At 37.4% G+C, this 23,252-nt stretch overlaps 1 protein-coding gene across 6 annotated transcripts in view; it reads left to right on the top strand.

Moving 5' to 3' along the window:
* cyc (basic helix-loop-helix ARNT-like protein cyc) overlaps positions 1-23,252 on the top strand; it is a 55,888-nt gene that overhangs the window by 214 nt on the left and 32,422 nt on the right. For 5 of the 6 annotated variants that reach the window (XM_086913673.1, XM_086913677.1, XM_086913674.1 and 2 more), the window contains exons 2-3: positions 12,827-17,621; positions 21,411-21,828. In XM_086913673.1, coding sequence (XP_086769799.1) covers positions 17,606-17,621; positions 21,411-21,828 — 434 coding nt within the window. In that variant the 5' untranslated portion in view covers positions 12,827-17,605. Of the gene's footprint in view, positions 1-4,499; positions 4,623-4,781; positions 4,957-12,608; positions 12,726-12,826; positions 17,622-21,410; positions 21,829-23,252 lie in introns of those variants that run through there. The other variant, XM_086913671.1, reaches the window with a different exon arrangement.

Raw genomic sequence — 23,252 nt, 5'->3', positions numbered from 1 at the left:
ACGTGTGAAAATGCTATGTGATGGTAACACTTTATACGCGTGGTAATCAGCGATTTTTATACCGTTCTCGAGTGAAATAATCATCGAGCGCGATCATTTGCAAACGTCAATAATAACTTGTGTACAAATTTGACTGATTTAAAAAATAATTTTTTTTCTTTTCAATTTTAATGAAGTTGTGTTCGATATATACATATACATATACATATATATATATATATATACATTGCAATAGCTCGATTTGATTAGTTTTGCATGTAAATTTCCATCAACTCTGCAAATAGGCGTCTACGATAGATCCGTAAGTAGGACACGTAAATGCATCGATTAGTTGACTATCAGTAGCGGGATAATGTAATTGATAAGACGTAAACGAAATTTCAACGCGTTTCATATTCATTCGATTGTATATTATACCTCGTTAAATGCAAAAGCAAACAATGTATCGTTACATAAGAACAAATACGTTCGTTAATTGAACCGATATGTTTTCAAGCGTCAATAATCAACCATAATTCATACTTTTCATCATTTTCATTTGCGAGTTCGCGGGTTTAACGCGATCCAACCCCACCACCAGACATCTCATTTTTCACGAATATGCAGCATTTTGTACGAACAGCATTTCTCGGCATATCTCGAACGTTGAAAATCGTTTGAAATTAATTCATATTTGCCATTAAGCGAAACACATAAAACGTATTTTCGTACGAATTATAAATTAATAAAAAAAAAAGAAATGTATACGCATTTAAAAAATATACGCGAAATCGATTACATAGTCGTTTATCGTATCGGGTAAATCGATTTTCAGTTATCGATTTATATTGATTTTCGCATGCCTCATTGTAACTCGAATGCCAGTCGATGCAATTGATCTAATCTAAACGATTAAAAACGAGATTGCAATTGCGTTACACTGTGTATAATGGCTTGAATAGCGTATTATACGATGATAAAACAATCTTAAGTAATAATTAATTAATAAATTTACATCTTAATTAAGTTTCGGACGAAACTGAATAATATCATATCGCGTTGAATGATAAACAAATCTTAATAATTTTCGTAAAACTGTTTTCAAATCGAAACGTTATTTTCTTTTCTTCGAGAAAATCGAGACGCAAAATTTATTACAATGATTGTCTTTTGTAGCTAATATTCATTGTGAAGCATTGAATATATAATGATTAATATAAAATCTACATAAACTTGTTGACATATACACAGCCACATACACGCTATATTAATCATCTGACACATGAGACAAAAAAAATGCAAATTTATCGGTGATACATTGCCATATAATAATAATACCAATGGCAAGATAACATGTAGATAATAATATATATATTTATACACACACACACTATATATATATATATATATATATATATATATATATATATATACAATTCACTACAAATATACACGTACAAGCGTACGCGAAACCTTGTTATATCACTAAGCACATCTGCACGCCGTCTACATAACCACAAAATATGTATCGGTCGCAATACGAGTACATGTCGTATCCGTGTTTCGTTTCTTACATGCGCGCGCAAGCGTGTATACGTGTCATACGTAATAGAAGGTTAAGCTAGGTTGACCGACCATGATGCAGAGTGCATGCGTAACGAATAGTTCACGCCGATCGTACGAGAGAGAACACAGACACGCGAGGAGGAGAACAAAAACACGATATCGCGCGTGTTTTCGTGCATGCATAGATGATAAGAGGCGACACGACGTTATATCATCGTCTACGAGGCACATGGCGAGTATTGCGACACGATTGTCGCAGTTCTTTCACCCATTCGATTTGACCGTGACGCACAATGCGTTAATATGCATTCTAACTGAAATCGGCTCGGTTGGTAAATCCTTCGAGACGCGAATCGATAATCGATTCTCTGATCTGCACCAGTGGCGCTGGCGATGAACGTGGTCATCGTGAGTCAATGGGTGGACGAACTTGAGATGAATTGAACGTTTGATTAGTCTTAAATTAGAGTTTTAATAATGGTATATATATATGCATCAATTGTTACGGTCTGCGAGGTTGATGTAACGATATACGGATAATATTAACCGTATACTAATATAGCAATGTCGTCACTTGATTCAGATATGCTTTTTACTGGTATTATGAATCGATTTATGGTAACATTTAATGACATTTTAATAATAAAGATTATCTTAATATTTATATATTTAGAATTTGAATTTTAAATCGTATTTCAGAATTTTTACAGATTTTTGCATTTAAATATAAATGTTAAAATCTAGTAGTAGTAGTAGTATAAATTTATACGGGAAATTCCAAGTTCATATAAAATCGTTTTATCGTATTTATCGTAAATCGGTATTTCACGATGCGTTTTTCTTCAAACAATCTTGTATTTTTAATTCAACAACTTTCCTGGAATCGCGTATCTAAATGTCGTTCTTTTTATAAATTGATTCAATTGATTTTCAATATAACTCGATTCCTTGCATCATTATTATTTGTCGTTTAAAAATCATAAAATTGTACTTACAAGAACGAAGCTTTTTTTTTTTTAAGTTAAATAAAGAACAGGATATAGCGTAATATACCTTCTCCAAAATTAGACTTGTAAGAGGAAAAAGGAAAGAATTTTATATTTATATTTCAATATCAAAATTCTTCTTCTTCTTCTTCTTCTTCTTCGAGGAAATTGTTCTCCCGATAACCTTCTCGTTGTTACTAATAGCCCGAGTAATTAATGTTATTTCAGTTCTTCCGTAATTACGATACGTTGACTGATTACATAATTTGAGAAACGAACGATTCCTCATTCTGGGACGAATTTTCTCGTTAAACTGACTTTTTCGTCAACGAGATCAATCTCGTCGTCGGCCACTTTTCAAGACCCGTTTCATTAACGACCAAGTGCAGAGGAGAGAAAGCAGGAACTAGGCAGTAGTTTACTACCGTGTGTGGCTCGCCTTTGTTGCACAGACGTGCTAAACTACTGACCTCCCTTCTCAAGAAACTCGCGGCAGACACACCCGTGCTCCTAAACGTAATCATAAATATGCCTGTCATACTTGTCGCACACGTTAACCTCTCGTCTATTCCGCGTTAGAATTTATCCAATTTTATTTATCCACGAAATAAAATGAAATATCCTCGCGTGGAATATTTTTAATTTTTTTTAACTTATTAACTTTCGATCGAATTTAAAATTGCAGGTTCTTTTTTAAATAAAATAAAGAACGAATAAAGGGGCACAAATTTCTTCGAGTTTTATACAAATTGTCTATTGTCCATTTTTTTTTCCAGACACGAATAATCTTTCTTACATAAGAAAAAAAAAAAAAAATAGCAAAAGATTTCGAAAGAAAAATTTAGAAGTGATTTCATGGCAGTACCGAGAAACATGCCGAGATGTTTATATATGTATGAGCCATCATCATTTTCAAAATGTTTTCTACTTGCTTCGTCATTTTTTTTTATCATCGAATTACGGTAAATTAATGAATAATGGAAAAACCTCCCATTCATCTTTTCACAGACGACACATTAATTTCCAATCTTTACAATTAGTTTTAAAAATTCCTCTCGGAAAAAATTGTTAAACGATCGCCCGTCGAAAAAATTCAAACTAAAATTAGACCCAAGACACCAGATCCGGAGGTATCGGTCCAAAATTCCATCTTAAGTAAAAAAATGTATCTAAATATCCAATCGTTATAATATCAAAAAAAAAAAAAAATGATAAGAAAATAATCTAATTAATACGAACAATCGTTCGACAAAATGAAAATAAAACTTGACAAATAAATAAATCTAGATAAAAGGGAACTATTGATAGTTTCATTTTTTCCCTCTCCCTCCCTCTCCCTCTCTCTCTCTCTCTCTCTCCTCCAAGAGAGGAAACTGTTAACCACGATCGCTCGTTAATAAATATAATACCACCAATACCCGGTCACCAACACACCTCTTGAAACATTACGTAATAACGTCTTGCGTGTTTTGCGGTGCGCATTACTTCATATCAAAGCAATTCTCGAGTATGGCACGGTCATTTTCCCACCGTGGCCATACCCTCCTCCTCCTCCTCCCCTTCGCCGCCTCCCCTCCCCCGCACACGCGTCGACTCGTTTCCGTTCGGGGGGCGGGGGGAGGAGGAGAAGGAGGAAAGAGATTTTTCTGTTGGAAAAATATTTCGCGCCATTTCCTCCTTTCTTACGAAACTTGTTGCCGCGGGCCACGCATAAAGCGGACGCTTTTACTTACATCCATGATAATGAGGTTTAATTATTATTATTATTATTATTGCCATTTGCAATTTTAATTTAAAGTTTGGAAAAAAAAAAAAAGAAAAAAAAGAAAAGATAAGAGGAAGGGGAGCTCCATCTTCGGAAATGCATTGGTTACAAATTGTGAATAAATAGTTTTTCCTTCTTTCTTGCCGCGGTTTAACGAGGATTAATAAAAAAGGATTCTTTTTTTTTTTTTTTTTTTAGAGCTCCCTGAACGGATTAAGCACGAGGGGATATTTATTTTAATAAAATAACGAGATGAGTTAGAAATGAGTCGTTTCGAACAGGATTTATTTTTGCACACGCGTTTGGAAGATTCTTTTCTTTCGAAGGTATGAAACAATCTAATCGTACAATACGATAAATAAATCAGAACAATCGATGAAAATGTTATATTGGATCGTGGATAATAGCGAGGAATATTTTAAACGAGATGATATTTCGCTTTTTTCTTCCATACGATTAATTGCAATTTGTTTCTTTTTTTTTAGCATCAAGACACAACAACGTTACAAGCAATAACGAACTTTTTCCTTCCTTTTTTTTTTTTTCCCAATATAAAACGACCAATGACAATTCCATTATTTATTCGCCGTACAAAACAAATTTCAATATTTCGATCCGTCTCGTGAGAAAGGACAAAAATACAATCATGGATGGTTACAAGTAATCCCCTTTTCTTTTAAAAACGCAAAACGAGAAATTTCCGCCCGAAATTCGAAATTTACACAAATTCACCTCGAAAGTTTCCTCCTCCTCCTTTCCATCTTCCTTTCCATATTTCGATCGACCGATTCGGCAGAAAGGAAAATAAGAAGCTCGCTTACTACCCTTCTTCCCCCTCCCCCCCCCCCTCGTCGAGGTTAGAATCGAAATCGCATCATGGTCGTAAGGGAGTAGTGGAGAATTCGCGAAAACGATCACGACTCTCGTTGCTTATATGGTATATTTACGTAACGCGATATAGGCTGTGCACAAATCGGGAGGGGGAAAGGGGGGGGGGAGGGGAAGTGAATCATCGATTACACTTGCTAGGCTGCAATATGGGCGATGGCTTCCTCGTTAAACCTTGAATGAGTAATCTGCCTCTGAGGTGCCTACGCGTTACTCGGAAAATCGCTTAATACTCTCGAGAAAAGAAAAAAAGAAAAAAAAAAAAAAAAAAAAAATTCGAACTTTGACTTGCCCTGTCGGCCGATTGGAACGTTTTTTCCCCATTTTTCAAATTTAGATTAGATAATAATAATATGCTGTGCGAAATTTCCTTTTTCCTTTTTTTTTTTTTTTTTTTCAACTACTGAAAAGCGAGTTCCAATTATCGCGAAGCAACGCGATATCAATTTATCTTTCCTGTCGAGACGAGGAACGAAGAAGACAATTGGACAGAATTAATTTGATTCTTGTTTTTCTATGTTAATCTTTAAATAAATAAGTAATACTAAATTATATGTAAATTCTCTATTATCGGTTTTTCAATGTATGGAATTGTGTGAAAATTGGAAGAATTGGATGAAGGAAGTACGATGTATGTGTACAATTTTCCAGGAACGAGGAAATTGGAGGAAGTGAGCACATAAAATCCATTATCCATAGAATTTTGCTGTGAATTTTCAAAATTTTAATCTTATACTATTTATATATGCCGTATTTTTCGTTCAAACGTTTATCATTCTTTTTAATTTTCCTCTTATCTTCGCACAACTGCGTATCATGATTATGCGTAATTTTTGTAGTTAAGAAAAATGTATTCTTTTCCATTATCGAGTAAACATCGAACATGTACGAATGTTACATCATTCATAGTTACTTGCAAGTTTCTCACTGTTGACTTGGAAATTTAATATTTTACTCGGTGAAACCACTTCTCTCTCTCTCTCTCTCTCTCTCTCTCACTCCCAGCATTGCATTGTTCACTCTTCGTATCTTCGTTGATGAGCGATTAGATCGCATCTTCGCGTAACAATCTTCCAATTTCAGAGAAATTAAGATATCGTTTCTTAAACATTTATTAAAAGTATTTATGCATTCCATCAATTAGTTGAATCTATTAATTTATACGATATACGATTAAAATTATCTAATCTTAATGTTAAAACTATCATAAAACGATCAAAACGATTGTTTTTATCAATTAAGATATATATATTCAGTTTTACAAGAACGGGCAAATTTGAAGGCGAAAAATATCCCTAGATCGTGCCAACAGATTGAAAAAAAATATTAATTATATTGAACAATAAACAATCGTTTAATCGCCGCGGTTCAAGGAATGCAAAGCAGAAAATACGTCGTACTTGCAAGTAATCGATAGAAGATGATTTTTTTACGTGGATCCGTATGAATCGTATTCATATTCATATTTCATATATATTGTATAAATTATTTTGCAATTAATATTAATTCCGGCGATATTCCCAAAGTTTCCGCTAAGTTTTCTAAGTATTGAAATCTTTGTTGTTCGCAGATACCAAAAGTCAGACCTTTCGACCTTTTTCGCGTTTATATAAACACGCATTCGCATATTTTCTTCGAGCATTATTGGAAATGTGGATGACCCGATTATTCCGATTGATACCATTCATTTCAGAGAATAGAAACGAGCGAATAAAACGAGCTAAAAAATTTGGAATTTGTAAAAAAAAAAAAAAAAATATGAAAAATTAATTTGAAAAAAAAGTGGGGTATCGATTGCAAAAATTTTATCAAAAATTTGAGCATGAACAATGATAATGAACCGGATTAAAAATGTATAAATTATGGGAAAAAATTATTGAATGACGAGAAAGATTAGGAGAAAAATTCGAAGAGATAAAAATATTTACGTACGTCTGCATACCCTCACGTAGAATTGTTGTACAACGCAAAATGGAAAGTCATGATTTTAAATATTATTACATTGTTGCACGTGTCTTTTTTTTCAACTTTTTTTTTTTTTTTATTAATATTAATCTTACGATTATGTTAAAACGTGCATCGATGAAATTCAAATAGGAAAAAACATTGGCATCGTAATTACGTACTATTCGTGTCTTTATCATTTATTATACAATCTCTCTGTTACTTAACGTTATCTCATTCTACGAGATAGAATTCTGCAAGTCAAACGAAATTTATTCTTCGATACTTTTCATTTGTATATTATTTTTAGTTCTGTTAGATACATATCTCGCGCAATTATTATGTCGTCGCATATTTATTTATCGTTGACGTACTTTTTAGCGAAAAAAAAAAAAAATGATAGTTCAAATTAATACTTTCATTTATTGTGAAAAATTTATCTATTTGCATATCTTAAAATTATAGTAGAAAAAAATAGAAACGGCTCTTCGAATTTTCAATTCTACTATTTCCAATTAGTCGAATAAAGAAATCGTTCGTAAATAAATTAATTCCTAAAATATATATATATATAAAACGTTCTATTTCGATCTCGAAATTAGAAGCGAAATAGAACGAGTTGAATCGTTCCGTCACGCCACGTATATTTCACTGCATCTTCGCCTCGCTTATTCTAACTTGGACCATCTTTAATCCCACGAATTATTATTATAACTTTCTCTCGACCAACCCGTGACACTTTTCACTCGTCGTTTTCTAACGACATTTAGTACCCATAATTCGGATATAGAATCTAAATCAAGTTCTACTACATTCGATTCGATTACAGTTAACCTAAAATTTTCGACAATTGCAAAATTACTCTCGCACTTGGCACGGAGACAAGGAATGAAATGGATATAAAAAAAAAACCTACTTTGCCTTAAGAACAAACAGAATTTCTGCTCCAACAAAGAAAACTCGAATATTCTCTTCTTAAATCCAACGGATCGACGCGGATCTATCCTGTCACGTACGTCGAACGAGAAATTCGTTTCGTCTCCAGTCAACTGTGACCCAGTCAAGGCATGGCGCTAGTGTCGACTAGAACCAGAAATCTCGCATGGCGCAGATTCGAAAAGGTCGAAGCGTTTCAAATGCAAATAACATTTCTCTATTCGTAAGGGAATATAACGGCGGCCGGTGATTGCAAGGGAATCCAAGTGGGTCCACTTGGTTAACGTCGTTTTACGTTTGATAATTATTCGCTTCCAGCGGCGTGGAATATCAAGTTGGAATTCTTGAAAACCACGGTCGGTCCGGTCACGTCTCCACGCGTGTTGCATTCACTACCGGCTTCACTTTCTCCGATATATGGCTCACCGTCTCCTCTCCGCACCTCCCTCCCCTCCCCCTAGATCTTTATTATTTTCTATGCCTATGCTTGCACGTTCGAGATGCTGAAATGGATTTTTCTGCAGAACGGTTTGATAGAATCGAGAAATTCTCATAGATCCTTTCGTATACATACTGGTACGCGTATATTTTCGAGATGATTAGGTTAATCAAGCTTTGTTTTTAAAACGAAGATTCCATATTTCTTTGATGCTTCACACAGGCAATCTCTCCGATGAAGGTTCCGTATCGTTTAGAATTTTGGCATCTTAGCGTAGATTAAAGTTCTCCGACTTCAAGTCAGAGGAAAGTGAGTAGAGCTTTGATTATTTTTTTGGAAAAATCTTCTCTCGTGATAAAAATGTATATACCACTTTTTCTACCTAAAAATACAATACAAGTTAAAAACGTAAAAAAGAAAAAAGGGAAATGCAACGGACAGATATTTCGAAAATTGATTTTAATAGTTGTGATTACGTTTTTCAAAGCAAATACATAACAATTTATTTTACCTTGAATGCTAGATATCGAAGTGTCAACCGGTTTTTAAGTAGATAAAGTGTTTACGTGTCAGACACTGAATAAATAACTGTCAAACATAAACGAGTAACTGATAATCCAATATATAAGCCGTGAATTTTTTAATACGAAACGTTCTTTCATCCAAGAGATACTTCAAATTCCGCGCGATACTAAAAAAAAAAAAAAAAAAACGAATACAATATAAAATTAATTTTTCGACGTATACAAAGTATATAACATATAACGATACATAAATATACGCGAAATTCGTAAAAAATTGTGATAACAATTGAACGGAAATATTCGGATATTTCGCATCATAGTTTTTCCAAATATTTCTTCGCGATCCGACAACGAACGATCGAGAAGAAGGTGGATTTCCAATTCGAAACTCGGCGATCGATCGAAAGATGAACGCCAACAACTCGACTCTCCTCGAATCGTGGCGCGGAGGAAGCTTGGCAAATATTTAAAACGGCCTTGCATGCGCCAGTTCCTGCAACTTTTACGTCACAGGTCAAGCACATAGGGGACACGCTCGCGCTATCGGTGCTTCCAGTTCGTTACGTAATCCCCGCATTGATAAGGAAATAAGTTGGTCGCCTTGACATTGGCCTGCTCGTAAACGTACGATTCTCCTCGCTTCTTCTCCTCGCGCTTTGTTCTTTCAAACGAACGTCGCGCTCGGAAAACATAACCTAAAACGTCGTTGGCCAAAGTTGCATCGATCATAACTCGAAAGGGAAATTTATTCGAAATTCTTAACTTTTACAGTTACCTCTTTCTGTTCAGATATATTCTCTCTTTATAGCGCGGCTTCTTGGTTAAGTTAGGTTAGGTTATTTGGAAAAATGGGACGATTTAATCGGACATTTCAGACGGCTCCTTTAATAGAATTATTTCGCTTTAATCAAATGGCAAAATAAGGATTAACCCATTTTATTTTATTTTACAGGCTCGTAGAATTAGGAAAGTGTGAATTTCCTTTGTCATTATCAGCAACCAAGAGAACATCCCCGTTGATAAATCGTTATATCGAGTGAATGTATCGCGGCTGATTCACTCGATAATTGATACAGTTTACGTAATTTACAAGTTGAATCCAACGTTATGGTAATTACTCACGAAACGTGCCTTTTCAGAGAGATAATTCGTGGCAATTTTACATATCCTCGATTATAATTACGATTATTAAAAACCGAATAAGAGAGAGAGAGAAAAGAAAAAGTTTGAAATCATCTTCCATTTTATTTTCACAAAAACTTATATTTTCGAAAATGTTCCATCGGATCACGTACACGCGTATTCATTTGTCCCAAATTTTATTTGTTCAAGATTCTTCGCCATTGCACTCTACTTCAGAATTACAACGTGTAATTCGTCCTCCTGTTTCTCCTCGTTGGAAAATGGAAAAGCATGGAGGAGGCAGATTCAATTCATCGGGAGAATTTATTGCGTAATCGCGTTAACGCGAGCAAAGTTAAGCTGGATGGAACGAGTACACAAGTTACAGATGATTTTATAATAGTCAAATTGAACGTATTATATCATAGAGAAATATATGCACGCACGAGTTGCGCCGCGTAACGAGTTGATCGGCTCCCCCGGCCGATTACGTTTCTATTTAGATGTGCACGATTAAGTTTTTGCGTGGATATATATATCACGCGGAATGGAATTTATTTATTTCTTGCGCGTGATTTGACGTCGAATGAGATTCTCTTCTTTTTTCTTTTTCCAATGACGCTCCATTGTCACTTCTCTGGCAAATACTTTTAACGACAAGAGCTAGGCGCCGAAATTTCAACCGATTTCTCGGTTATTTTGAAATTAGAAGAAGAAGAAGAAGATATTTCTGTTCGAGAAAGAAGAAATAAAAATGTCAACTCTAATGTCTATCTCTTGGTACTCCGAAATTACGAAAAAGATATTTCCCTGATTTCTTCTCACTTGATAGACAGGCTATAATACAATCGATATTATATTGTTTATCAGATGAAATTGTTGGAATCGTATTTTACGCTTGTCTTTCGTATCTGTTCCGATGTATGTGGACAATATAAAGCTGGCGAGTATATCGCACAATAGGCTCGAGGATACAGATGTTCAGAAACGGACGAGGCGACGTATTAAATGAAAAGATTGTAACGACCCTTCATTCCCACCTGACACTCTTCCATCCTTGTGCTATCGTAAATACGACAAATTGAATATTTGACCCCCATTCAATTTTATAACACAATCGTGCTACACTTGAATGTATTTTCACCCGGACTTCGTTTCCCACTGGATATACGCGTCTTCCTTTGTCATTTTCATTCGCTCGAATTTTTCCTAGCCCGGCCAATGTTATTCGACGAAATTTAATCCATCTTATTTACATTTGATTATTATTATTTACATTTGATAGAAGAAACGTTTCAATAATTACAGATTAGAACAATTATACGAATTGCAGTTGATATAAAAGCAGTTAATAAAAAGTTTGTAAACAAAGAGGGAAAAGAGAAATGCTAATCCACTATATTCACGAGAAAGAAATGAAATGTATAAATACGGACGTTTGCACGTATCGCAACCGCGCATTTTCGTGTTTCTCTGAACCGAGGGCGCGGTTGAATTCCGGTTACGTAATTCCTGTACCGACAACAATTTAACCACGTGATTATATAAACGTCATCAAGCCTGCGCCTGACAGATTATGTCTTGTCGGCGACATCCCCTATCATGAAAACGGCTCCTTTCTCCCCAAACAATGACAGGTGTAGAAAGTATCGAAAGTAACGAGATAAATGCAATGGAGTTATTTCGTGCAAACTCGTCCTTTCTGTTCAAATTTTCGAGCGGACTTTGAAATTGAATCGGGCGAAAAATGAAGGGGATTCTTCTAAACGAGTCGAGAGTCTAAATTTCCCAAAAATTTTCCTTCCCTTCCCCTCGTTGAAAGAAAAGTATGAAGAAAGAGAAAAAGGGGCGAGGGGGAAAGCGTACGAGGAGAAGTGGTTAACAGCCACGTGGCGCTAGTGTCGTTGTATCTTGAGAATGCATAAATACAATGTTGGATCGTTTTGCATTTAATTGCCAAGTTAATATCTTGATTAGAGAACTCAGAGTGACGAGAAAACTGTACACAATTTTTATCTTATCTTATTTCCCTTCGTTCGAAATTTTCTGCGTGCGTGATAATTTTGATGAACGACAGTTGGGACGCATCTTTCTATCCTCGAATCGAAGGAAGGAATTTGTTGTTTCTCAAGAGTTTTTCCATTTTATTTAATCAATCGATTTCGATCGTGTCGACTCCCCCTCCCTCGACATTTATCGAAAAGTGGAGGAGTACGCCTGGCTTCTTAATTTATACGCCTTGCGTTGTAGTACTCTCGTTTCGTTCGCGTCTGACTGGACGCGGCTCGGCGCTTAATTAACAAGTAATATCGGAGCCAATTATTAAAAACGTAACAATGACACGAGAAGAAAAGAGATCCGCTAATTTGTCACGCCGTCAACATTTGCCGATCGATCTCCCTGCGAACAACTTCATTTTCCTTGATTTGCTTCGATAATTAATAATATTTTTTTAACAGGACAACTATTTCTCTCCGGATCGGAATTATTTTATCCGAAATATACACGAACATTTCACTTACACGGTGGATAGAAAATTTTCCTTCTTTGAAATTTTACTTCATCGGACGAGATTCGTACGTCGATTTTTCTGCAAATTTCTTCAAAAATCTTCCTCTCAAATTATTGTTTTTTTAAAATTTAGCGAGAAGCGTAATAATCGAATTTTGAATTGCAGATAATTGGGCCATGCAGCCAAATGAAGGGTCAAGTGGGGCTGGTCGAGCTAGATTCCACGGTATTTATCATTTTTCGCCCTTAATGCGACAACAACGATGATATAATTTCGAGATATGTATTATTTTCAAGTTAAGCCACCAATTTCTCGATCGTGTATAATAATTAATTTCTATAAATAAATCTCATTGAAAACGAGATTAACAATAATTCAAGTTTAACTTGATTAAAAATAATACACGAAGATATTTGGAATTTAAGATCGACGTTGGTTGGTTCATTGGTACGAGCATAATTAAGGGACGAAAGAATACGATTTCAGGGGGTTCAACAGGTTGGGGTTGGTATTGTGTTGCACGAAAGATTGACCAGTGTTATCTTACCAATCAACGCGGGACAGAATTCTCTTCTCGAGAAAATAATCGACACCTCGAGACGCTATTATTTCTTTTTTTTTTTTTACCAAAACGAAGAGAATTTTTATCCACCTTTGGCTAGTTCCATTATGGTGGATCGATCGTAAAAATTGATATATATATATATATATATATAATTATTTTGAAGAAGATGAGATGTTGCATAATTTGTTTAACATCTTGAAAAGTGCCAATGATTCGATTTAAAATCGGTCAATAAAAGAAATCGCGTGTTTTCTTTGTTAGAAAGAAAATTTGAAAGAATTTGTACAACGATGCCAGGCATACGAAGAATATAAGAATATGGAGGAGTGCGATATACAAACACTTCTATTTCTTCATTTCCTGTTATTATTTATAAATTGGATCAATGCGTATCAAGATTTATATTTTATATCTCTTCTATATTATAATATTTATCGACTTGCACCACTTTCGAAAAGTATATAAATATCCACGTATTGTAAATTTTATGCATTTCGTGAACACAATGATCGAGTGGAAAAGATCAGTGTTTCTCGGTCGCGTGGCTGAGAGACGCGACAATAAATTCTACAAATTTACCACGGTAATCCATCCGTTGAATAAAATCCCAATCGAATCGATCGAGCATCGAACGATCTCAAAAAGAAAAAAAAAAAAATTCACCACCGACACCATCCAATGCCCGATCCAATACCCGTTCTTTCCGGATCGACAGGAAATCCCATTTCAAAAATTGACCCGTTATACTGTAAGCCGATTGCCCAACTAACAAACGTTAGGGGATCCACCGCCCCGTTCGAAAATAATGCTCGATATAATTGGACGATCCAACTAGCTTCGCAACACCCGACACCGATGAGTGTCGCGTACGAGAATCAATCGTCGAATTTAATCGTCGAGCAAGCCCTCCTCCTCCGAAAAATCGTCGCTAATGAGACGAATTCCCTTCTCCCTTCCCCCTCCTCCTCCTCCCTCAACTCGTGGTCACTTCAAACGGTCGATGTCGATCCGGGAATCGAGGGGAGGGGAGGGGAGAGACATCGATGAGAATTATCGGGTTGGGAGCGGAGATCGTACGGGATTACAGGAGATCGGGTTTGGATTCGCGTAATTAGCGTTAATTAAACGTATGGAGCGTGCGTTCCACGCGCTTGGTGGAATCTTGGTGGTGGTGGGGGAGGGGGAGGAAGGTTTTGGGGAACGACGACAGGTGGCGTCGCGTGAGGCGTTGGACACGTGCCGTCTGGGATAGAAGAAGGATACGAGATAGATGATTTCGATTCCGATCGGTTTCAAGATGGAGGATGATTTAATTATGTCGCACACGAATATTCTGAAAATTCTTGGATGTATTTGTTAATCGATCGAGGAAATTTTGCGATTGCGATTTATCGCGTGATTCTGCTTTTTTTTTCTCTTCTTTTTTTTTTTTTAGAAAATTCCATTATTGCGAAGGATTATCGTTGAAACTTTTGAACGTAAAGACAAAGGCGGATTATTATCATTGGCTCGCGATGGGAATGAAGGTAGATAACTTCGATAAAAGAGTCGATTAAAGAAATTTCCACGTTCTTTTCCACTACGATAATGCTTCTTATTACTGAAAAGGTAGCGATTAATAAGACGCACACGTGCCTCTTTCTGACAAGGTGGGCGCACGAAGCGTAGAAACTCGCTCGAACTGAATCGAACTGTGTAAAAAAAAAAAAATAATAATAATAAACCGACTCTTTTCAAAATAAAATTTCTCAAAAAAAAAAAAAAAAAAAGAAGGAAAAAAAAAATTGTCGCGAGTATAAATATTTATCATAAGCTTATCGATAGATGTCGATAATAAAACAAGAGAAACTTTTTTCATAAAACACAACCAACCCTCGCGCAACTCCCTTTTCTCTGTTTACAGGAAGAGCCTTTACAACGAGTTCGCAAACGTCATTCGCCCACCAATTCGATCATCGTACAACATCATAAAACTCCGACTAACTCTGTCGTTTAACAAACAATTTGTGGTTTCGCACAAATTTCCTCGAACGATCTGCAAAAACTTTGAAAAGTTTGTGGCAAATTTTTCCAAGAAAAAGAAAAAAAAAAAAGAAAGAAAAACATTCGATCAGAAGAATGGAATATATTTCGACATTTTCCTCCTCTTCCAATCGTTCGCTGCCACTTTTAAGAAAAATTCACGCGGTATTCGTCGACTCGATGAAATAACGATTTCTTTCGCGCACACACGCGGGTGTGAGATACGTTGGTATTAACGTCTGGCCCGAACAATTCGCATTTATTAGGCTTCCCGTGATGGATATCGGGAAGAAATTCCTTAAAAAATGCATATATTTATTTTAAAGGTGGCGACGCCTTCGAGCGTGCTGTTCGTGCGTGAATTCTTATCGTCGGAACGTGTATACATTTTCGAGAGATAAAGAGGGGCAAAAAATTATGGGCAAACTATGCGAAAATACGCGAATAAAAGAAAGAAAAGGAGAAAGATTCGAACGAAACTCGTAAAAATTCGAATAATCAAATTGAACTCTTCCCAATACGATGATTATTAAGATTATTATTATTATTATATATTATAATTTGATCGACTCGAAAAAATCGATCAATTAAAATCGTCGCACCTTTGATGATTTTATTCGTTTGATTTCTCTAACAACAGATTAATCCGCGCCTCTCTTTCGTTCGAATTTCGAGGAACCTGTGAATCTACACTACTTTCTCTTTTCTCCTATTACACCCTAAATATCCGACTATCCACTGTACAAGAAAATCGATCTCTTCCAACATCGTTTCCTTGTTCTTTTGGAGACGTCGATTTTCTCAATGTTCTCTCTTTAAGAATCTGTTATGTACAATTTTAGCCAAATTCCACGTACGAACGAAGATGTACGAACGTAATAATCGTACAAGCTCGTGTTATAAATGAAAAAAAAAAAAAAAAAAAAGAAACGGAGACGACCCGAAAACGAAGAAATTTGCACGATGTAACTCGATTATTAGTTTCGATTATCAGAGATAACGGTGAAATTAATTAAAAAGATCGTTCCAATTTTTTCCAAAATTTTGGGAAGCAATTTCGAGGGGGCGAGGAGGCAGCGCGTGAACGTTTATTGGTCTCCTGTTGCACCTTCCCAAGGGATTAGACCTGCGTACGATGGGTGTCCCGGTACCATCGGCGAGGTGTAGGCGGTTTCGGTCACTCCCACTTACGCCCGTGACACGCGATACCGGCGTGGCCTCCTGTTTTTTCCCCAATTTTCAAGCTTCGAGAAAACGCGTAAATATCGATGATCGTTGGGAGCGATAATGGTCGACTCGAAGAAAGTCGTCGATTATCGTCGAGGATTTTGAAACGCGAGAAAAAAGAAAAAGAACGATGCACCAATAAACGCGGGAGATAAAAACGATAAAGAATTCGCGCGACGAAATGAAACACAATCGGCGATTATCTTTGAAAAAGCTTCGCTGGTAAAAGATACCGGGCGATATTTATATTCCCTCCTCGAAGTGCAACAACAACAGCATGAATCGTTTTGAATCGAGAAGAAATTCGACGAAAATTATAAACGTATAATAATAGGCGCGCGTTGAACTTCACTTAAAATTCTCGTAACCGAGAGACACACGGTAGAATCGAGAGACACCGAACTGTCGATTCACGAAAGCGACTGTCGAGAAGGAACATGGAAGAGACGCGGCAAAGGGAAAGTTGACGGAGAAAGAAGGAGAGAAGCGAGGAGAGAGCAGAGAGAGAGAGAGAGAGAGAGAGAGTTTAGGTAACTCCCACCTGTGTGTGGTCGGTGTTGGCGCAGGAGAGCGAGCACGTGGTCCGGCCGTGGTTAATCCGCGGCAGGATCTAAGCATCGGTGTTTCTCTTCCACTTCCACCACCGGTCCGGGTCCACCACCACCGCCCACCCGCGCTCAGTGTTCGTTGGCCGTCTCCGGGTGAAGAATGCGCGTGAGTTCGCAAAGTCGGTCGCCGTTACCACCACCACAACCCACCACCACAACTCTGTGGAACAGTAGTGGCACGGTAAACGATCGCGAAGGTTGCCGGCACACGCGTTGTGGGGTCCTTCCTCGTGCACATCGTGTGTGGGTCGAGGTGGAAACACACACGCCCCGCGCCGCCGATCCGCGCCTTTTTTCTAATTTCGTCGGTGGTAAGCACGTGGCGTGGTGGGTGTAAGCGTTCGACGAGGAGAACACGCGAGAAGAGGCAGCACAGCGGAACCTCGTCGTCGTCGTCGTCGTCGTCGTCGTCGAAGAGACAACCCTCGAAGCACGAGGGCATTGGCCGAGAAGAGGGAAGGCGAGAGGCCTTCTGCGCTCATCGAGGATGCCGCCGCTTCCTCGTCGTCGGCGACGACGTGGATGTACGCGCTTCTCGGTAAGCCCGTCACGACCAGCCACGGCTAATTTTATCGGAGGATCGTGGATATAATACGTGGTTGCAACGTGTGAACAACAAGTGTCTGACGAGTGAAATAATGAATTACACAGCATGCTAGAGAATTTTGGAGGATTCGTGGAGAGAGAGAGAGAGAGAATTTGCCGTCCCGTTTGTTTCGGGAATTATTAAACTAACACACAGATAACATCGCAAAGGATTTTGTGTTTTTATTATTTTTTTTTTGTGTATATGTATGTGTGGTGTGTATGTGTTTCATGAAAACTCGATTCTCTTATTATAAATGTAAATAATACCTTTGTAACTGTAATCTACTTTGATGATCATCAAATTATGCGTGCGAGAAATAGTGAATAATTCTTTTTTTCGTTATAAAGCTATTGTTTGGCCATTTTTTAAAAATATGTTTTTTCATTTTTTCTTCTATTCTCTTTGTGAATGCTAAATATTATTTATAAGCCGATTTATTATTTTATTAGGGTGGGGATATATAATATATATCAACGATATATAATATAATATATAACAAAGTTTTATATTATATTTCTCGTAAGATGAGTTGTGGTTGGTTGGTGGTCGTCGGTCACCCATCCAAGTACCGATCGCGAACAACGTAACTGCACTTCGATGATCGAAAAGGGTACCGTTGGATCCACACGGCCAAACGGCTTTGGCTCTTTCTTAAGATCGAATCTCGATGTTTTGTTCCTCGGATTCATCGAGTGCAAAAATGTGGTGTTGTCTTGATTTCTCGGGGTGGAGGGGAGGGGGGAAATGAATTAATTTGGTGGATTAATTGACACGTGTTCAGTGAGAATGTGACACCGTATTTCTAGATAGATGCTAGAATTGACTCGTGTCGACGAACTCGTGCGCCTCTGGATTTCCACGTCGCTTTTATTCAAGGTATCTCCCCAATTTCTTCATTAACATCACCTAAGATTGTCGCAACGAGTCCGTTCACACGGAAGGAAAATTCTAATCTCTTCTTTCAACTTTTCTCACCTCGTCGTTTATTTATCTCTCTTTCCTCGTGTTTCGATTACTCTCTTCTTCTACGATATGAAATTATCTTCTTTCTTATCTCGACCTTGTTATTACACATGCTTTTCTCAATTTCTTCAAGGTGAATCAAGATGATTGCATTGCACCGCTTTCGAAACGAATCTTTCGCACGATGTAGATAGAAAAATTTTTATCATCCAATTTTTATTTCTCTTTTTTGTATTATTATTGACTCCTTAATAATCATCGTATCGGTTCAAATACAAAAAAAAAAAAAATAGATAAAATAATTGGAATATTTAAAGTTGATTGTTGATCAACGATTCGAGCATTAAGGAGTTGATTCGTGGCTGACACGAGTGAGTAGGATTTTTACTTTCGAAAAATGCCCAGTTTACCATCAATTTCTTACTAAAAAAAAAAAAAAAAAAAGTGCAATTCGATCCGCGTCTGACCATTCATTTTTTTCTCTAAATTATTTTTAAACTTGCAAACTTTTCAGATCCTGTTTCATCATCGTACTAAACGCATCTACTAAATATACACTTATCGAATATCAAACCGTAGTGAATTTCGATACCGTGTTTTAGAAAATGTTACTAAACGAGTGATTCGAAAGAAAAGTAGACGCACGCGTGTGTGGAAAGCATTTATCGATTTTCTTTTTTTTTTTTTTTTTTTTTTTTTCAATTTGAAAATGCTCGATAAGTGAACCGTGAGAAGATAGATCAAACGATGAAAACGTAGATAAGGGAAACACTTGAAAGAAATCTCTTTATCAATATATCAGATGGAAGATTCTTCGGAAATCAAGAATTGGAAAAGATATCTTTTTATTATAATAATGTATTAATTAATTATTACATTATTGCCTCGTCAAATTGAAATTTCGAAAGAAAGGATCGAACGTTTAACGAATGTGAATAATGAAGTAACAAATCATCAATGCGATTAATCACTGTCGCTGACTTTATATAATTATAATAGGAAATTTCACGAACGACCGGCGAAAAAGGAACGAAAAGACGCGCATTCTTAAAGAGAAATATTTTCCACCGATGTTTACTTATTACGCATTTTCCAATCTCAATAATATAAATGTTTCTCAACTTTTCTCTCTTAGAAATTTCTATCTTTCCCCTAAAAATTTATTATTATTATTATTATTCGGTTCTCGTCTTTCAACGTCCATTTTCCACACACAACGATTTAAAGTCGCCGATACTTTTCCTCGAGGGATACACGCGTACACCTCGCCGTTCATAAATATTAAACGTTTACACGCAACAAACACATAAACCTGGAATTTCAAAAAATTCTCTCTCCTTCGAACTCGCGCTCGTTTCTTTCTCTTTTTTTTTTTTTCACTTTACTTCGTCGCTCGAGAAAAAATCATCACGAAAGATCAAACGTTCACCTACTCGTCCCGAATATCGTGGAATCGGGTTTCCAAGAATTCCATTCAAACCCGGGGATCATTCTATCTAGCCTCCTGGAGATGTTTCGAAATCATCATCATCATCATCATCATCATCGTCTGGCGAAAACGAACGAAACGCGGCGATGTTAATCGCGTCGTTACGTCATTTCGGTATCGGTAAAAGCGTTCCACGTGTCGCGGGGTCGACACGTAAGCAGCAACGGCTCGAACGTGTGTTCGAAATGTCATAAAAATATGAAATTGTCTGTCGGCTGAGAGAGAGAGAGAGAGATTGACGCTTCGTCTCTCTCTTACTTCGTCTCCTCTTCGATTTGTTACCGACGTCCAATCATTATAACTCTTCCTCGAACGATCGCGAAATCGCGGGAAATTTACTCATCGTACGTTCGAATTCTCGTTGGATGCACGAGAAATATACTTGGAAGGAAAATTCGTACTTCGACAACGCTAATACACCTTCTCCATTTACCTTTTCGATGATAAAATACGTACTACTCTTTTCGGTCTCGCATCTTTGTTATCGCTCGCAAGAATGAAACGCCAACTCTCGAGACAATGTAACAACAGCACGGTTTAGAGTGAAGTTGGAAACGTTGGACACTAGCGACACTCGCGTGGAAGAACGAAACTATTTTCCGAACGAGCACGATACTTCGAAAGAGAAGGAAATATATATATATATATATAATTTCATCGTGGTGCGAAACCGAATTCCCTAGATTTCGGTATCATCGAGGTGTTTCCGGTTAGATATTCAACCGTACTATTTAAGAAAGCTCTCTCTCCTCGAGACGATAAAGTAATCGTGACAAATAATTACGTAATTAAGCTAGCTAATCTTATCGTAACAACGCGAAATCTTGATTCCAGGAAGAGAACTAGTGGTATTTGGCGTCTAGTAATATTCCAAAGCGTCTCTCGATTAATCACTCGAACAGTATTAAAAATTAATCGCAACGATCTCGTACTCTTCCTCTTCGTCTAAAACGACGGGAACCCTTTAACTGCGGGTACTTTTAGCACAGCCGATCACTCTAAACGCGACTCCACAAAATCCAAATTAAAACACGTGGTTTATAAACCACATTCCGCAGCTAAAGGAACTCAAGTTCAATTTCCAAATGAAAAAGCCAAGTTGTTCGTTCCTCAGCCCCGACGAATAACAAAAATCTCTAAAAGATGGGGACTCGATCTCCAAACCCGTTAAAAATCGCGTTTCCAAATCTTCGAAAAAGATTCCTCCACGAAACTTGGACTGTTCACACGTTGCAACCACGTTGTACGAGACGCGAGGAAAAAAACGTTGGTGAACGTCCCCACAGAGGGTGGATTACTGGCGGACACCGGTGGTGTCATGGAGGACGATGTCGCGGTGGTCGGCGATGGCACCCGCGTGAACACCTCCCCGATCCTTCGCCAGTCCCAGGAGAGCCAGGATCGCCGTCGTTACCCCCGAGAAGAGCAGGAGGTGCAGAGGTATCGGGAGCAGAGGGAGGAGTTGGAGGATCTGCTGTGCTTCGAAAGGGGGCCGGAGCAGGAGATGGTGGCCCAAGAGATGGCGCAGAGCTACGCTCAGCTCCTCCACCAGCCTGGCCAGGAGCAGCAGCAGCAGCAAGAGTTCATCTCGTTGGACGAGCTGCAGTCGAGGATCCATCAGGACGATCGAGGTGGACAAGCTTCGACCATTTTGTACCAGCAGCATCAACAGGGGAGTTACTATAGTCTTTCGGCTGTTCAAGAGTAAGTGAAAAAATAAAAGAGAGAAAAAAGAAAAATTGTCGAATCGTTTAGTCCCTGTTTCGACTCTATGTTGTGTCGCCAAACTTTTGTTATAATAATCGAAGTAGAATTTATAACCATTTCAGAAGGTTCGGTTCTATCTTCGATCTGCAAATAAATAAACGTAAATTTTCGCGTTTAATTATCCTCGTTCGCGAGGAGAAGAAACGAATTGTTAGAATATGCAGAAACTCTGCGAAAAACCCTTTCCAAGAGATCTTCACGAGAGAACGTCCCGATTAATTTTTAATCGACCCAAATTCGATCGGCCCAAATTTGATCTAAACTCGATCGATCCAAATTTGATCTAAATTCGATCGACCCAAATTTGATCTAAACTCGATCGATCCAAATTTGATCTAAATTCGATCGACCCAAATTTGATCTAAACTCGATCGACCCAAATTTGATCTAAATTCGATCGATCCAAATTTGATCTAAACTCGATCGATCCAAATTTGATCTAAATTCGATCGACCCAAATTTGATCTAAACTCGATCGATTCATATTTGATCTAAATTCGATCAGTTTAATTCGATCGACCCGAATTCGATCGGTTAAATTCGATCGATCAAAATTCGATCAGTCAAATTCAATCGATCAAAATTCGATCGATCAAAATTCGATCGGTCAAATTCAATCGATCCAAATTCCATCGATCAAAATTCGATCGATCCAAATTCGATCGGTCAAATTCGATCGATCAAAATTCGATGGACCCAAATTCGAGGATGTTGGTAATTTCGCCGTTCTTTTGTTTACACGATCGACGGTTCGATCGATGGAATCGGTATCGATCGGTTCCTCCTAATCGGCAGACGAGTTAAACGGCGAGGCATGTACGGGAATCGGTGGTTTCGGTGACATAACCAGATGCATCTGCCGCGTAATAAGACGATAATTATCTCGCGTTGGTTTGGCTAGCCTTGAATCAACCACGTGATCTCGTTAATCGTAGCTGGATCCCTCGTTGTTTCTCGCGATTTCCACTCGAATCCATCGGAATCCGCCTTTCTAACAACTTCTCGCTCGGCGGAAATCAATTTTAATCATTGGTGATAACGATAAATCATTCCTGAGAATAAATTTAATTGAAATTTAATTGAAATTGAAATTTTCTTCGACAAGAATATCCGTCCAATTGTATTATCAAGCAAATTGTATCATGTTGGTGTTAGTCCAAGTGCCGATTAGATCATAAAATATATCATCGTAATTATTAAATGCGAATGCCACCAACTTTTCAATTTTTTTCTTTCCGTTATATCTTGCACGATAATTTGAACGACAAGAAGGGGAAAGCGCGTACAAATTCAAAAGTGAAACGATAAAATTCTATTCCTCTTTGGCGATCTTTTATTCTGAAAATTATTATTATTATTAT

This window comes from Apis florea, unplaced genomic scaffold, assembly GCF_048593485.1.
Source record: "Apis florea isolate Af1SG1 unplaced genomic scaffold, ASM4859348v1 contig_1914_pilon, whole genome shotgun sequence".
In the NCBI taxonomy this organism is placed as follows: Eukaryota; Metazoa; Arthropoda; class Insecta; order Hymenoptera; family Apidae; genus Apis; species Apis florea.
This window is presented reverse-complemented; position numbering and strand designations above follow the sequence as displayed.